At 53.6% G+C, this 13,792-nt stretch overlaps 1 protein-coding gene across 8 annotated transcripts in view; it reads right to left on the minus strand.

Moving 5' to 3' along the window:
• TRIOBP (TRIO and F-actin binding protein) overlaps positions 1–13,792 on the minus strand; it is a 62,724-nt gene that overhangs the window by 43,983 nt on the left and 4,949 nt on the right. The window contains exons 1-5 of one of the 8 annotated variants that reach the window (XM_082419990.1): positions 13,271–13,499; positions 12,159–12,319; positions 6,974–7,113; positions 5,280–5,469; positions 3,652–3,820 (exon numbers count right to left, since the gene is read on the minus strand). In XM_082419990.1, coding sequence (XP_082276116.1) covers positions 3,652–3,820; positions 5,280–5,469; positions 6,974–7,113; positions 12,159–12,272 — 613 coding nt within the window. In that variant the 5' untranslated portion in view covers positions 12,273–12,319; positions 13,271–13,499. Of the gene's footprint in view, positions 1–3,651; positions 3,821–5,279; positions 5,470–6,973; positions 7,114–12,158; positions 13,530–13,792 lie in introns of those variants that run through there. The other 7 variants (XM_082419992.1, XM_082419991.1, XM_082419987.1 and 4 more) reach the window with 7 other exon arrangements.

Below are 13,792 nucleotides of genomic sequence, written 5' to 3' on the forward strand. Positions count from 1 at the left end.
CCGAGACCGGGATCTAGGATCCCGTAAGCCAGCGATTCGGCCAAAAAAAAACTTTGCCTTGTGGTTGCCTGATGGTCTGATGCCCCACGACGTTCCAAATCTGCACGCTCCTCTCATCCACCTCTTCCCACCTCCCCGCTCTCAGCCACTCTCTTTTCTCACCTGGATGGTTGCAATAGCCCCCCAACAATGTGCACTCTGGGCCCAAGGTCATCACCCATCCAGGGAGATCCTTTCCAAAAGCAAATCTAGCTAGATCACCCCTGCTTACAAGGAGAGACGAAAAGCTGTCACAGATGGGAGAAAACTGAAAGACATGGTAACTAAACACAATGTGGGATCCTGGATTGGATCCTGCAACATAAAAGGAACATTTGTGGAAAAACGGTGAATCCAAAGAAAGTCTGTAGTTTAGTTAGTAGTATTGTTACCAGTGTTAATTTCTTAATTTTGATAATTGGGCTATGGTTATGTAAGATGTCAACACTGGGAAAACCCGGGTAAGGGGTATAATGGAAACTCTCTGTACTATCCTTGCAACTCTTCTAAAAGATTTTAAAAAATGCAAAAACTTCAGGGGGTCCCATCTGCACTTGGAATAAAATCCAGGCATTTCCCATGGCCGGCAAGGCTCTGCCTTTCCCCAGTAGGGGCCTCACCTTCTTGTTTACTACTGTGTCTACTGGGCTTAGGAAAGTGCCTAGCACACCATGAGTGAGCAATAATATTGTGCCACCACTTTCCAGCTCTGAGTTGCGCCTCGTCCTGGAGTCTTCCCACCCTCTGAGCATGTGCACTGGCTGAGATAGCGTTTACCACCACTCCCAGTGGCTCACAGCTGGGTCAGCACCCCCAGCCCCGGTTTCTTCCCTTTCCCACCCATCACAAGCATCTCTTGGATCCTGGCCCACCCAGGATCTGACTTCATTCCTGCAGCCCCCTTAGTGAGCACACAGGGCAGGCTATGCAGATGTTCTAGGGCATCTGTGTTTTGTCCCTCAGCTAGCCGGGCTCGGCACAGCCTGCCCCACAGAGTGTGTCTGCAAACTGAGAGGTGCCCCGAGAGGGATGTCAAGGCATTCCCAACATCTTGGACTTGGCTAATTCCCCCCAGGCCTTGGCCTCCTGCTGCAATTTGGGAACCTGCCGCCAGGCGGACAGTGGTGACTGCCTTTGATCAAGCAGGTCACATAGTGAGGGTCCCCCCACCCCACGGCCCTTGCGTTTAAGAGCAAGAAAGCAGGGATTTAGTACAAAATCCCACCACCTCTCAGGCCATTCACACTGGGGAGGCACTTCTTCCCATACACACTCTCCCCAGGGCCTGATAGGGCAGGGCAGTGGAGGCTGGGGTGCTGACAAGATCTGATGAATGTTTTTAAAGGATGGCTCAGCTGCTGGAGGCAGAATGGACTAAAGGGGCCTGGCAGAAACAGGAGATCTGAAGGCGCTGTGGCAATAACTCCTGGTTTGGTCGGGGAGCAGTGGTAAAGATGGCAAAAAGGAGACATATTTGGGGTGTGTTTTGGAGGTGCTGACCAGAATTGCTGCTGATTGGATATAAAGGGTGAGGAAAGAGGAATCAGGATAACACGAGATTTGGGACCTGAGCCCCCGGATGGGTGGTGACATAGAACAGATTGGAGGAGGAACAGGCTGGGAGGGAGGGTCAGGTTGCTGGTGGCCCCCAACACCGGCCTCCTCTCCACCCCCTTCTCCTACACTCCATATGCTCCTATCACCCCATCTTTCCTCTCTCCTCGAACCTGCCACCTCTGCCCACTCCTTAAGGCTCTGCACTGGCTCTTCCTTCTGTTTCTGAACTTAGATCTCAGCTACAATGTCGCCTCCCCAGAGAGGCCTTCCTTGTCCACCGGCTACTTGCTCTCACAGCCTCCTGTCTAATTGTCCAAAAATCAGTTCCCACTCTTGGACTTGGAAAAGATGCCATGTCCTCTGCCGTGCAACACATGGGGGCACCTGGCCAGTTTGCCCCATGCTGGGAGGCTGAGCAGCCACTTGGTTAAGGTGGTGTCTGCCAGATCTTCGCATCCTAAGGGTGCCTTTTCCCTCTGTAATCGATATGTAATCTGAGGGGCGATACTCCGAGACCGTGTGAATATACTGTTCCCCGACAACCCTTCACCCAGGAATTTAGCATCAGCCGGTGATTCATGCCTAAACCAGTTACCACTACAGTGGCTGCAATAGTCTCTTAAACTGCAAAAGTCTCCTCTGCCTTGCCCTGCTTCAATTCATCCTTCACACTTTGCCCTAGTGAAATTCTTAAGGCACAGGACCAATTACATTGCTCCCCTTCGCAAAAACCTTCTGTGGCTCCCTGCTACTTACAAAAGAAAGTCCAGACTCCTTGGCTAGACTCTTGAGGCCCCGCGTGGTCTGGCCCAGCTATATACCACCATCTCTGCTAAAGCTGTGCGTACCAGGATACTCCCTTTTCACACCTCCATGCCTTTACCCAGCTGTTTCCTCAGCTACAGTGCCACGTCCAAAAGGTGTTCCTCTGAGTCCTTCCTTGGCTGGAATGAAGCTCTTTCTCCCCAGACCCCAGCCCCACCCTGACCCTCACCCCCAGCCCTTCTCACAACCCCGCACAGCTGTTTCTGCCCTTCCTCTGTCCTGAGCTGCTGTTTGTCATCTCCCATCTGTTTGCTTTACTAGATGATGAGCTTTTCGGGGCAGGGACCGTGTCTGTCTCCTCCTGAACGCCCAAGGTGTCTAGCATCAGGGCTTACACATGGTTAGTGCTCATGTGTTTGATGATTGAATGCTACAGGAGCCGTAGGAAGCCAAGACTGCCTCCTGGGGTTAGGACATGGATGCCCCGCCCCACATCTCCAAATCCTGATGATGCTGAAGACAGACCAGGAGGCAATGCAGTGCAGTAGTGATGGAGGGCCCAACCTTTGGGGGTCCAGCATCCTGGGTTCACATACCAGCGAGACGCTGACCAGTGTCATGGGCATCTGTGGGCTTGGCCTGACCAGCAGCCTTCTGCCTTTCTCTGGAAACAACACCTCCTTGATTTCCTTTGGGCCATCTCCTCTCTCCCACTCTCAGACCATGAAGTTTGCACAGGGGGTTGATCCCATCCCTGATCTCCAGGTTGGGCACATGACTCATGCTGGGTCCCAGGGAGAACCCTTCCTGGGACTTTAGCTATATCTATAGGGAAGATTGTGCCCGCTTACTGTGGGAGTTGAAAATTAGGTAGGATACAGCCTGATACCGCTGCTACTCATCCTGCCACCATCAGGGGAGGATCTGAGAATGAAGCCAACACAGAAGAAAGAAGAGCAGAGACCAGATTTCTGATGCCATTTGCATACCTGGATCCAGCCATGCCCGAAGGCATTCCTCTAGACTTTTACTTGGCCAGTTCCCATCACTTGCAACCTGAAGACCCTGACCCACCAGTTGCAAGATGATGTATTTAAAGCAGATTGCATGGCACGTTGTCTGCTCCATAATTATATGGGCACTGTTACTGTTATTGAGACTCAAGCTGTCAAAGTAAGATGTATCCAGGGGACCACGCGGCCAGAGAAACGGTTTTCTGGTTCCCAGGCCCCTGGCCATCACCACACCTGTGGTCACAGGGACCAACCTGGCCTGGCAGAAGGTACTCACCCTCCTTTCTCTGGCCTGCAGTGTCTCCTCCTACAGGGGACCGGGTGAGGAGAGGAGGAGCCCTTCGGGCGCTGTCAGCCCTTGGCCCCTCCTGTGGCTTCCGTGGGATCATCACGGTGAACTTGTCCCCACTGGGGGCCTCCTCTTGCCTCTCAACAGTGTCCCAGTCCTGCCAGGGAAGGGGAGGAGAAAGCCTGTTTGGAGAGCAAGGAGAGAGAGCCCAGGGCCTGCACTCCCAGCATGAGACGGGTAGATGGAAGGGAAGGGAACTGACATTGCAAGAGCACCTGCTGTATGGTCAGGACTGTGCTGGGCTCTTTGAAGGTGTTAACTCAGCGAATGTTCAATCAACCCTGTGCAGTAGGTATGCCCCTTGGTGCTAAGAACTTGCCCAAAGTCACACAGCTGGGAAATGGTTTATATGGGAGGGGACTTGAACCCAGGGTAGTCAGACTCCGTGTGGTAGGAGGGCCTTCGAATAGCGGCCCCTGCCCCAGAGACACCCCCAGGATCCAGAGAGAAGTAGGTGCGTTCAAAGTCTAGCCCCAGGGGCTTTCCTGGTGGCACGGTGGTTAAGAATCCTCCTGCCAATGCAAGGGACACGGGTTCGAGCCCTGGTCCGGGAAGATCTCACATGCTGCGGAGCAACTAAGCCCGTGCACCACAACAACTGAGCCCGCATGCCACAACTACTGAAGCCCACGCGCCTAGAGCCCGTGCTCCGCAACAAGAGAAGCCACAGCAATGAGAAGCCCGCGCACCACATTGAAGAGTAGCCCCCGTTCACCAAAACTAGAGAAAGCCCGCGCGCAGCAACAAAGACCGAATGCAGCCAAAAATAAATAAATTTATAATAACAAAAAAAACCCCGAAGTCTAGCCCCACCACTTCCCAGATGTGTGGCCTCAAGTAAGTCACTTCCCTTCTTTGAGCCTCAGATTTCTTGCCCCAAAACAGGGACATAAAACTCTCCACCTCAGAGTGGGGTGGTGAGCCTTCCTGAGCCAATGCCTGCAGGGCTGGGTTGTTTTATTCTGAGTCTTATCACTTCCCCCTGGGGTCTCCTGGATAGCCTGCCTCTTCTGTCCCGGGACAACCCTTTGAGGGTCGAATGTCCCAAGAAGTTCCCCTGAGTCTCCTCTTCTCCTGGCTAAATAGCCCCCTGCCCTTGCCAGGCCCCACAGCCTGCTCCCTTTCCTCTGACACTCGGAGATCTATGCCAGGGCTGGTCATGGGGCTAAGCAGTGTGTGACCAGGGCAGGGCCTAGGTCCAGTCCCACTCTTGATCTGGATACCACACCCAACATCCCGGCCCTCCGTGAACTGAGAGTTTTTGGCAGCCGGAGCCCGTTGATGATTCACGGGGAGCTCCCTGTCAACTGAAACACCTGCCTCCATCTTTTCATAGCCAGACCCTCAGCCCCCTGGGCTGGCCCAGCAGAGCCCCCGGCCCCTCCCAGGTGCATGGTCTGGGGCGGCCCAACATGCTGGCTAAGGCTCCAGAGGACCTCGGCTCTGTTCCCTGTTGTGAGAGGCTCAGCCCCATCTGGAGGTTTGCGTGGGACCCCAGGGCTGGCCCAGGAGGGGCAGACACCTGCTCTTGCCCTGGCCTCCCGCCCCCCTCTCACCACGGAGGACGAGTCGCTGGTATCATCAGGGGCTTCGCAGTCAGGGCTGGAGCTGGTGCCAGAGTCAGGGCTCTCGTTGAAGCTGCCGCACAGGGAGGAGGCCAGGCCCTCCAGGTAGGGTGCTGCCTCGGGTTCCTGGCTCCTGGGGGTGGCTGTGAGGCCCTCTGCAGGGAGCCCTGCTGATGGGCCCCTGGGAGAGGAGACAGACCCATGACTTTTTCCCTCAAAGTGATGGGAATTAAGGAGTAACACCCCACCACCACCCAGGTGCACACACACCTCACTTTTGAGTGGAGGAGGGAGCTAACACCGAGGGCTGCCTGTGCTCTGCCCTTCACGTGGGCTGCCTCGTTTAGCTCCAACAGCCTCCCTTCGAAGTGAGTGTAAAGATTCCCATTTTACAGATGAAGAAACTGAGGCTCAGAGAGGTCAAGGGACTGGCCAAGGTCACAGAGCTAGGAAAAGGCAGAGATGCACTGTGAACCAGGGCTGTGGCCTCAGCCCCCACCATGTTACTAGAGCAGGAGAGAGGACCCCAAGCTTGGTAAGACTAAGACAGAATCATGCTGGGCTAATAGTGGGCTTTGAGAGGGAGCAGGGCTCCAGGGGCAGTGACAGGGCCACTGGTCTGGATGCCAAGGGAGGGAGCTGTAGAGAAAGCCCTGCTTTAAAGAAGCCAGTAGGTTAGAGCTGGCAGTATCCCCAAAAAGTGACCCACAATGGACAACAAGGGGGGAAAGTGGTGGGGAGGTGTGATGAACTGGGAGATTGGGATTGACGTATATACACTAATATGTATAAAATGGATAACTAATAAGAACCTACTGTATAAAAAATAAAATTCTAAAATTCAAAAAAAAAAAAAAGAGTGACTCACAAATTGGCCTACGAGACAGAAATGAGTGATGACCCTTAAAAGAGGTCTGTGGTCAAATAAGTTTGAGACATATTACACTCTTCTCCTACCTTCCCCACCCAAAAGCACAGTGCATGCTAGCAAACTAAAAGCTCTGACAAGTCCTGCAAAAAAGATATTCAAATTTGTTTATACCAGACTTTCTGAAACATATTTGATGGCAGAGCTGTTTTTTGTTTTTTTTTTTAAATAATGCCTACCTATGAGGAACACATGTTCGCAAAACAATGCTGATTTGATTCAATCCCTCTTCTTTTTTAAACAGGGAAACTGAGGTATAAAAAGAGGGAATAACTTGCCCAAGGTCCCACAGCCCATCAGGGAAGGAGCTGAAGCTCGAACCCAGGTTTCTAGACCCTCGACCATGCCCTCCCAAGGCACCATGGCCCCAAAGAGGGACTTCGGTCCAACTCAGGCCCCGGGGTGGAGGCAATTCCAGAGCCTAGGGGCAGTGCATGGTCAGGTAGGTGGGTGATAAAAAGCGCCCCTGGGTGCTGAGACTGTTTAATCTCTTAAAGCTGTGCAAAGGGAACCAGGAAATGTGAGTGGGCTGTGGGCCATGCCCACTGCAGGGTGGGTGCATGGCTGCTCCATCCCTTGAGCTAGGGCCCATGAAACATGCCCACTGCTGCCTGTACCCAGGCCGAGTGGACTGACCACGTGACCCACGCCAGCAGCCATCACAGACGGAGGCTGCCATCATAAAGGGGTGTGGGGTGGGATGGGTGAGGGTATCCAACCCCGGGAACCCCTCCTCAGGCCCCAGGGTTCTACCCACCTCTCAGGCCCTGGCCCAAGGCCTGAACCCACCACAGACTGGCAGTTGGAGGTCGAGGCACGGAGCGGGTCCTCAGGGGCGGCCGGGCGGCGGGGCAGGTCGCAGTAGGGCGCCTCAGCACTTGGAGGGCTCCCGGGCTCCTGAGACAGAGTTGGAGAGGAGGCAGCTCGCCGCCCACGTGGGGGCTCCCCTCCCCCTGTGCAGCCCCTCCCCCCACCAGGCGGTGTGGAAGAGTCTCCAGACAGCTCCTCCTGGGATCTCCACTTCTCAGGGAGAGCTGTCCATCAGACTGGAAGTGCTCCTTGGGACCCAAGCTGGGGGCTGGCAGAGGCACAGGGTATGTGCATGCGCGCATGTCTACAGGTGTGTGTTCGTATAAATTCCTGCGTGTGTGCAAGTATGCGCATGTGCACGCATGTGTATGCGTGCCCGGCGGGTACGCTGATGCGTCTGTTTGCATAAGTGCGTGTACGTTTATTTATATGTGCTTATAAACACACGCATCAGCGTACCCACCTGACTTGTGTACACAAGCAAGCACGTGTGTGTCGGCACATATGTATGAGTATGTGCCTGAGGATGTGAAGTGCACACAAGGATCCAAAAGGGTCTTCTGTCGCTGCCAGAACACATGGATGAGGAGGGAGAGGGAGGATTAAGCTAGCCCGGAAAATGAAGGAAAATGTCTGAGGCAGGAAGAGGTAGTCTGAGGGAGGAGGAGATGGGAAGGAAGACCTTGGAGAAAAGGAGAGATGTGCGCTCCTAAAGGAGGGCCACGGGGCTCCAGGGCTGGAAGGTCAAGGCTCCAGGGGTTGGGGGCAGGGCCCCTGAGCTGACTGAGGGTTTCTCTCTCCCTCCTGCCCTGAGCAGGGCCACACCTGCGAAGGCTGGTGCTGGGCTCACCGGGGGGAACAGCTGCTCACCTCTGGGAAGGCCCCCCCATTCCTCCCCACCTCCCAGGGTGGCAGGGCCCTCCCCCGGTGAGGGGGACAGCGGCCACAGCACCCTGCACCCCGCCTCCTCTCGGATTACCTGGGCGGCGGGCTCCGGCAGTGGCGGCTGGCGGCTGTCAGCACCCTCGTCCCCGGGGGGCTCCAACTCAGGCCCCCACGCTGCTGCCCTCCCAGGCCCCGACTCTGGGCTGAGGCGGCGGCAGCCGAGGCAGTGGAAACCTTAGAGGGGCCGGCTGCGGGAGCAGGGGCCCCTCATTACTGTTTCATAAGCCACGGCCCAGCCAAGAACAATGCAGGACATGAAACCGCAGGAACCCGATCCTCGCGGCTCACCTGAGAGCGGGACCGGGCGGGGGCCTGGGCACGGGCTCCCTGGGGACCTTGGAGCCCAGAACCGGGGCGGAGGCCACAGCCTGGCCGCAGCCCTGGAGTGGGCACAGAGTCTCCAGGTTCCAAGAAGGCCGCCACTCTGGGACCTGGGCAGTGCCAAGGAGTGGGGCTGGGGTGTCTGCCGCGCCATCCAAGCCAGAGGAGGAAGGCCCGTCTGGATTCAGTTTCGCCCCCTGCCCAGGAGCCAGATTCTGATCAGCGCTCCATAGCGGGAGGTGTCAGATCTGCAGCCCGGCCTGGCGCCTTGGCTACCCTGGGGACCTTGCCGCATGAATGAGGAGGGAGCGGCACTCTGGGCATCATCAAGGGGTCCCAGCCCAGCTGGGCCCAGCAGAAGCCCCAGCCTGTCGTGGTACCTCCTCCCTGCTTTCACCTCCAGCCCCCGTCACTACCCACCATCCACACGAGTAGGCCCAGCAACTAATCCCCAGCTCTGATTTCCTGTCTGGCGGGTCAGCACGGGCTCTGGCCTCAGACAGTCATCAGGCCCAATCCTGGCACCTCCACTTCCCAGCTGGGTGACCTCAGCCCAGTGACTTCCCTCTCTGAGCCTGGTTTCCTCATCTACAAAACAGAGGTGATTAATGGACCCACTCCCTAGGGGTGTTATGAGAATTAAATGAGTTAATATGAGTGAAAGGGCTTAGAACATCTGTATATCTTAAATATAACAAATAATGTAAAAACATTCAATAGAATTTTATTAGTGTTAAATCAATAAATGTTAAATACACTTAAGAATAGATGCATTGAAAAGGAATGTGTGGGACCTGGCATACAGCAAGACCCTCCCCCCTCCATCCAGAACCTGGCCATGACCTGGTCAAGGCTGTGTGATTTCCAGGGATAAGCCCTCCTCACACCTCCCAGCCTGGGAGACTCAGCTGAGAGCAGAGCAGAGATGCATCCAGAGCCCAGGATCATAGGGGAGCTGGAGCAAGCTTCTGGGAAAGGTTTGCTCTGTGACCTGGGGCCCTTTCTGCATTTTCTTTCTTTCTTTTTTTAAATAAATTTATTTATTTATTTATTTTTGGCTGCATTGGGTCTTCGTTGCTGTGCGCAGGCTTTCTCTAGTTTCAGTGAGCAGGGGCTACTCTTCAATGCGGTGAGCAGGCTTCTCATTGCGGTGGCTTCTCTTGTGGAGCGCGGGCTCTAGGCGCACAGGCTTCAGTAGTTGTGGCACATGGGCTCAGTAGTTGTGGCTCACGGGCTTAGTTGCTCCACGGCATGTGGGATCTTCCTGGACCAGGGCTCGAACACATATCCCCTGCATTGACAGGCGGATTCTTAACCACTGCGCCACCAGGGAAGTCCTTGCATTTTCTAACATAGGTGAAGATGTCAGAACTGGCTCTAGCCCCAGGTGATACCTTTATCAGGCCCCTCAGGGATGAGTTTGTGCTGGAGTGTAATTAAGGATCTGGCTGGGGGATGCTTTTTTAACACACAGATTTTGTGACTCTACGTGTTTGAAACTGCTCATCCATGAGCAGGACTTTCATCAGCGCCAGATCCTGATGACTTGAAAGCCTCTATCTCCTGCAGAGGTCTGGCTCCTGAGCACCTCATATTAAGTAAACTCCTCTCATCTCCAGTGTGTCCCCCAGGCACCTCCCACTCACCACCCCAAACAACTCTAAACGGGCCTCCCATTCCAAGAACCCTGCCTCAGAAAATAACACAGCAGTCAGCCATGTTCCAGCCTCTCCACATTACTCAGTTACCAAATCCTTTAGATTCTCCTATTCAGTTAGTTCTGAAATGTGTCCATTTGTCTCCATCTCAAAATCTCCAGCATCAGGGACTTCCCTGGTGGTCCAGTGGTTAAGACTCCACGCTCCCAATGCAGGGGGCCCGGGTTCAATCCCTGGTTGGGGAACTAAAATCCCACATACCGCAACTAAGCCCGCACGCCACAACTAGAGAAGCCTGCGTGCCACAATGAAGACCCAGTGCAGCCAAAATAAAATTAATTAAAAAAAAAGTCTGTCACCTCTGATATGAGTAATTGCACTTTTTCCTCATTGCTCACCTTGTTCACTCTCACTCCCTGCTGTCCATTCTCTGTCCTGCAGTCAGAGTGACTTTTGAAAATGCAAATCTGATCACATCACTCCCCTGTTTAAAATCTTTAGTGGCTCCCCATGCCTCTCAGGAAAAAGTCCAAGGTTCTCAGCATGTGCACAAGGCCGGTGAGACCCAGCCCCCACCCCATTCTCCATCCTTGGCTTCTCTCCACCCTCCAGTGTGCCTCCTCCTTTCTGCCTCAGGGCCTTTGCACTTACTGTTCCCTTGCTCTCCTCTTACCCCAACTTCACTGGCGATGCCCTCATAGCCCTTACCAAGCAGCTAAAGTATCATTTCCTTGGAGAAACATTCCCCAAATGCCCTATCATTTACCCTCATGCCACGTGCTGTTCCTTTACAACATTTATCACAACCATGATTCAAAAATTATTTGCATAATTACTTTCTTAGTCTCCATTTCTCTTGCTAGACTACAAGCCCATGAACCAGGAACTGTGTCTGTTCTATTTGTCACTGTTTCCCCAATATCTAGCCTAATGCCTGGCACATTTTAAGCACCTATTCAATATACGTGAACACATGAGCTGGCCCAAGGTCTCAGCTGGGAAGTGGTGGGACTGAGACTAGAACTCAGACCTGTCTGAATCCAAGTTTCTCCTCCTGTTCCATGCTTGCCATCTCCCCACCCATCGGGAGAAGGTCATTTGCATGGGAGATGGACTCACAGGGATTTCAGGCAACTGCTCCCTGAACTTGGGGGCGAGGGTAGGGGAGCTGTTTTTAGAGGTATCAGGACGGGTAGAAAAGAATCTCCCAGGTTTATTTTTCTGGTTGGGAAGGAGGAAGAAAGGAAACGAATGGGTATCGAATTAGCCACATGTGACTTGGGCTAAGCAGGGCCAGATGCCCTGGGTGAGAAGACTTGGTGCCCCACTTTACCCATTAGGAGAGTGAAACCAGAGCAGTCAATGACCCAAGGTCACACAGCGGGTAAATGGCAAACCTAGGACTGGAACTCTGGTCTGCTTTGGCTCCAAAGCTGAACAGCAACTCCCTTATAATGGTCACCTCTTAGAGCCTAATGCCTGCATGGAGATGGCTGCCAGGCTCAAGAGGAGCCTCAAGTCCCACTGAGAATGACAGAGCCATTAGGCGGTCAAGGCTGCAGCGCCCTTGGAGATTCACAGTCCCGTGCTTCTCATAGCTCTGGGTTTACTTGGACCAGGGCTTAGCCTGAAACCTCATCCATCACAAAGTGAGAAAATGCCTCCCCTTTCACTCCTTCAGTACCTTCAAGGAGAAAGCCTCCAGTGGATGTGGGGTATCTTTAATGGCTAACACCTACCAATCTCCCTTTTTAACAGAGAGACAGCAGGGCTCAGGCTCAGAACCTTTAGCTGACAACACTCTCTAGTTAGAATTCAGTGACATTTCTGGGTTGTTGTTTTTTTCCTTTTTTATTCTTTCCTTTGAACCTTCTATATAAAGAATATGATTCTAGTTTTCTATTTGTGGTGGTGATGTAAAGTTTTGTTTTAATATAAGTGAAAAAATGCGTATTGATTTAATGGACAGTATGGTAAGTAATAGGTTATATGAGGCTTGGCAAAAAAATCATAAGAGCAGGAGGAGAATAACTGGCATTTGGGAAGCGTTAACATGGTCCCACCACCTCATTGTACAGACTGGGAAAACTGAGGCTCTGACCACAAGGAAGGTCAGTGTCTGAGTTCAGCTGCAAGTTAGTGGTCCTGCCAGGCACCCCCATCACAGACTCCCCTGTCCCAAACCACCACTCAGGAAAGCCTGCCCACCTGATGCCTTGCTCTGTGGGCCTCCTCAGGGTGGAAGCAGTTTTGACAGCATCTCTGGGCAAGCACATTAGCTTCAAAGTGTTCACAGGGGGCATTCCCAGCCACCCCCTCCATATCAGTTGAATCAGGCCAGGGCAGCTCCTGCAATCCAATGGTGGGGCCTGGGAAGAATTGGGGGTGGGGGGAGGCAAAGACCAGCTGACTGGCTGGCAGCCCACCTGGACTCCAGCCCCAGCTTGCCCCCAGACAGCCAAGGACCAAGGAAATGAGGTTATCCATCAATTCTTTCACCTGTTCACTTATTCACTCAACAAACACTCATTAAGCACCTCCTAAGCACCAGGCACTCGGCCAAACATTTGACATGTGATTTCTAGTCATTACTGCAGTGTTGCTCAAAGTGTATTTTGAGGACCCTGCATTAGACTCAGCTTGAGCTGCTCATAAAATGCATATTCCCAGTTCCTTCCCTGATCCACCCAGCCAGAATCTCTGGAGGTGAGGCACTTATACAAGGCATTTATACAATGCATTTTATACATGTCTCCTAGGCGATTCCAATGCACCCCAAAGTTTGAGTGCCCTTGCCTTACAGTTATCCTGCATTGTAGATAAAATTAATGCCAATTTCAGATGAGGCAGCTAAGTCTCACAGAGATTCCATAACTTGTTCAAAGTCCCAGTGGCTGAACTGGATTCAAACCCAGTCTTTGTGCCTCCCCACCCTCTCAGAGGTGGGCGTGAGGGACACTGGATCACACTGCCAACTCATGCAGGTCCCTTGGGAAACCCTGAGAGTGAGGCAAGTGGCCAGCCAGGTATTTTTGGAATTGAGGACAAAATCATGGATGAAAGTGAACAACCTAAGGTCACACTGCAAGTCTGGCAGAGCTCAGCCAAAGAGAACCCCTGGTGTTGTGATGAGCACAGGGCTCTTCCTCTGGGCGCCACTGAGGGCTCCAACCCCATGCCCTGGTGGTGGGGGGCAGAGCCCCGTCAGAAGAGTGACTTGAAGATGCTCTCCTCACCCCAGCAAGCGGGGTGGGGTGAGAGGAATCCATATCCCCAAACACACATGCACCTTACTGTGCCCCCAGGTCATCTGCTCATACCTGTCGAGTATCCTCCAAAGCGTCGCAGGGGATCTGGCCTTAGTTGCCAATCTTGGGGGAGAGCTGGGGAATTTCACATCCTCCCCTGGGGCAACCAGGGAGAAGATTCCTGGCTCCTTCACCATCAGACCTGGGGAAGTGGCAGGGCACGGTGGAGGTTGGGGGCACCACTGGCCCTTCAGTGGCCCCGGGGTCTCCAATTCTTCCCGAGCTGTTATCTCCCTGCGTCGTTCCCTGCTCCCAGTAGTGCAGAGGGTAGGCATCCGTCCTGCCCAGCCTGGGCGGTTCCTTCCCAATCCCGCCACATAAAGGAGCAACGCCTCAGACTGAGAAAGCAGCTTAATCCCCTGCGGGCGGGTGTGGGGTGCTCTTATACACATGCCCCTCACTGCTCCCGCTTCCCCCTCCCACCCCCAACCAATTGGCAGAATCCTTCTCTAAAATGCACTTTAGGTGTGGATATAACAATGAAAAACCTTCAGCGGACATGCATGCCCCACCCGGGGAATGGACCCCTGGACC

The sequence above is a fragment of the Balaenoptera physalus genome, assembly GCF_965194825.1.
Source record: "Balaenoptera physalus genome assembly, chromosome: 13".
Taxonomy (NCBI): domain Eukaryota; kingdom Metazoa; phylum Chordata; class Mammalia; order Artiodactyla; family Balaenopteridae; genus Balaenoptera; species Balaenoptera physalus.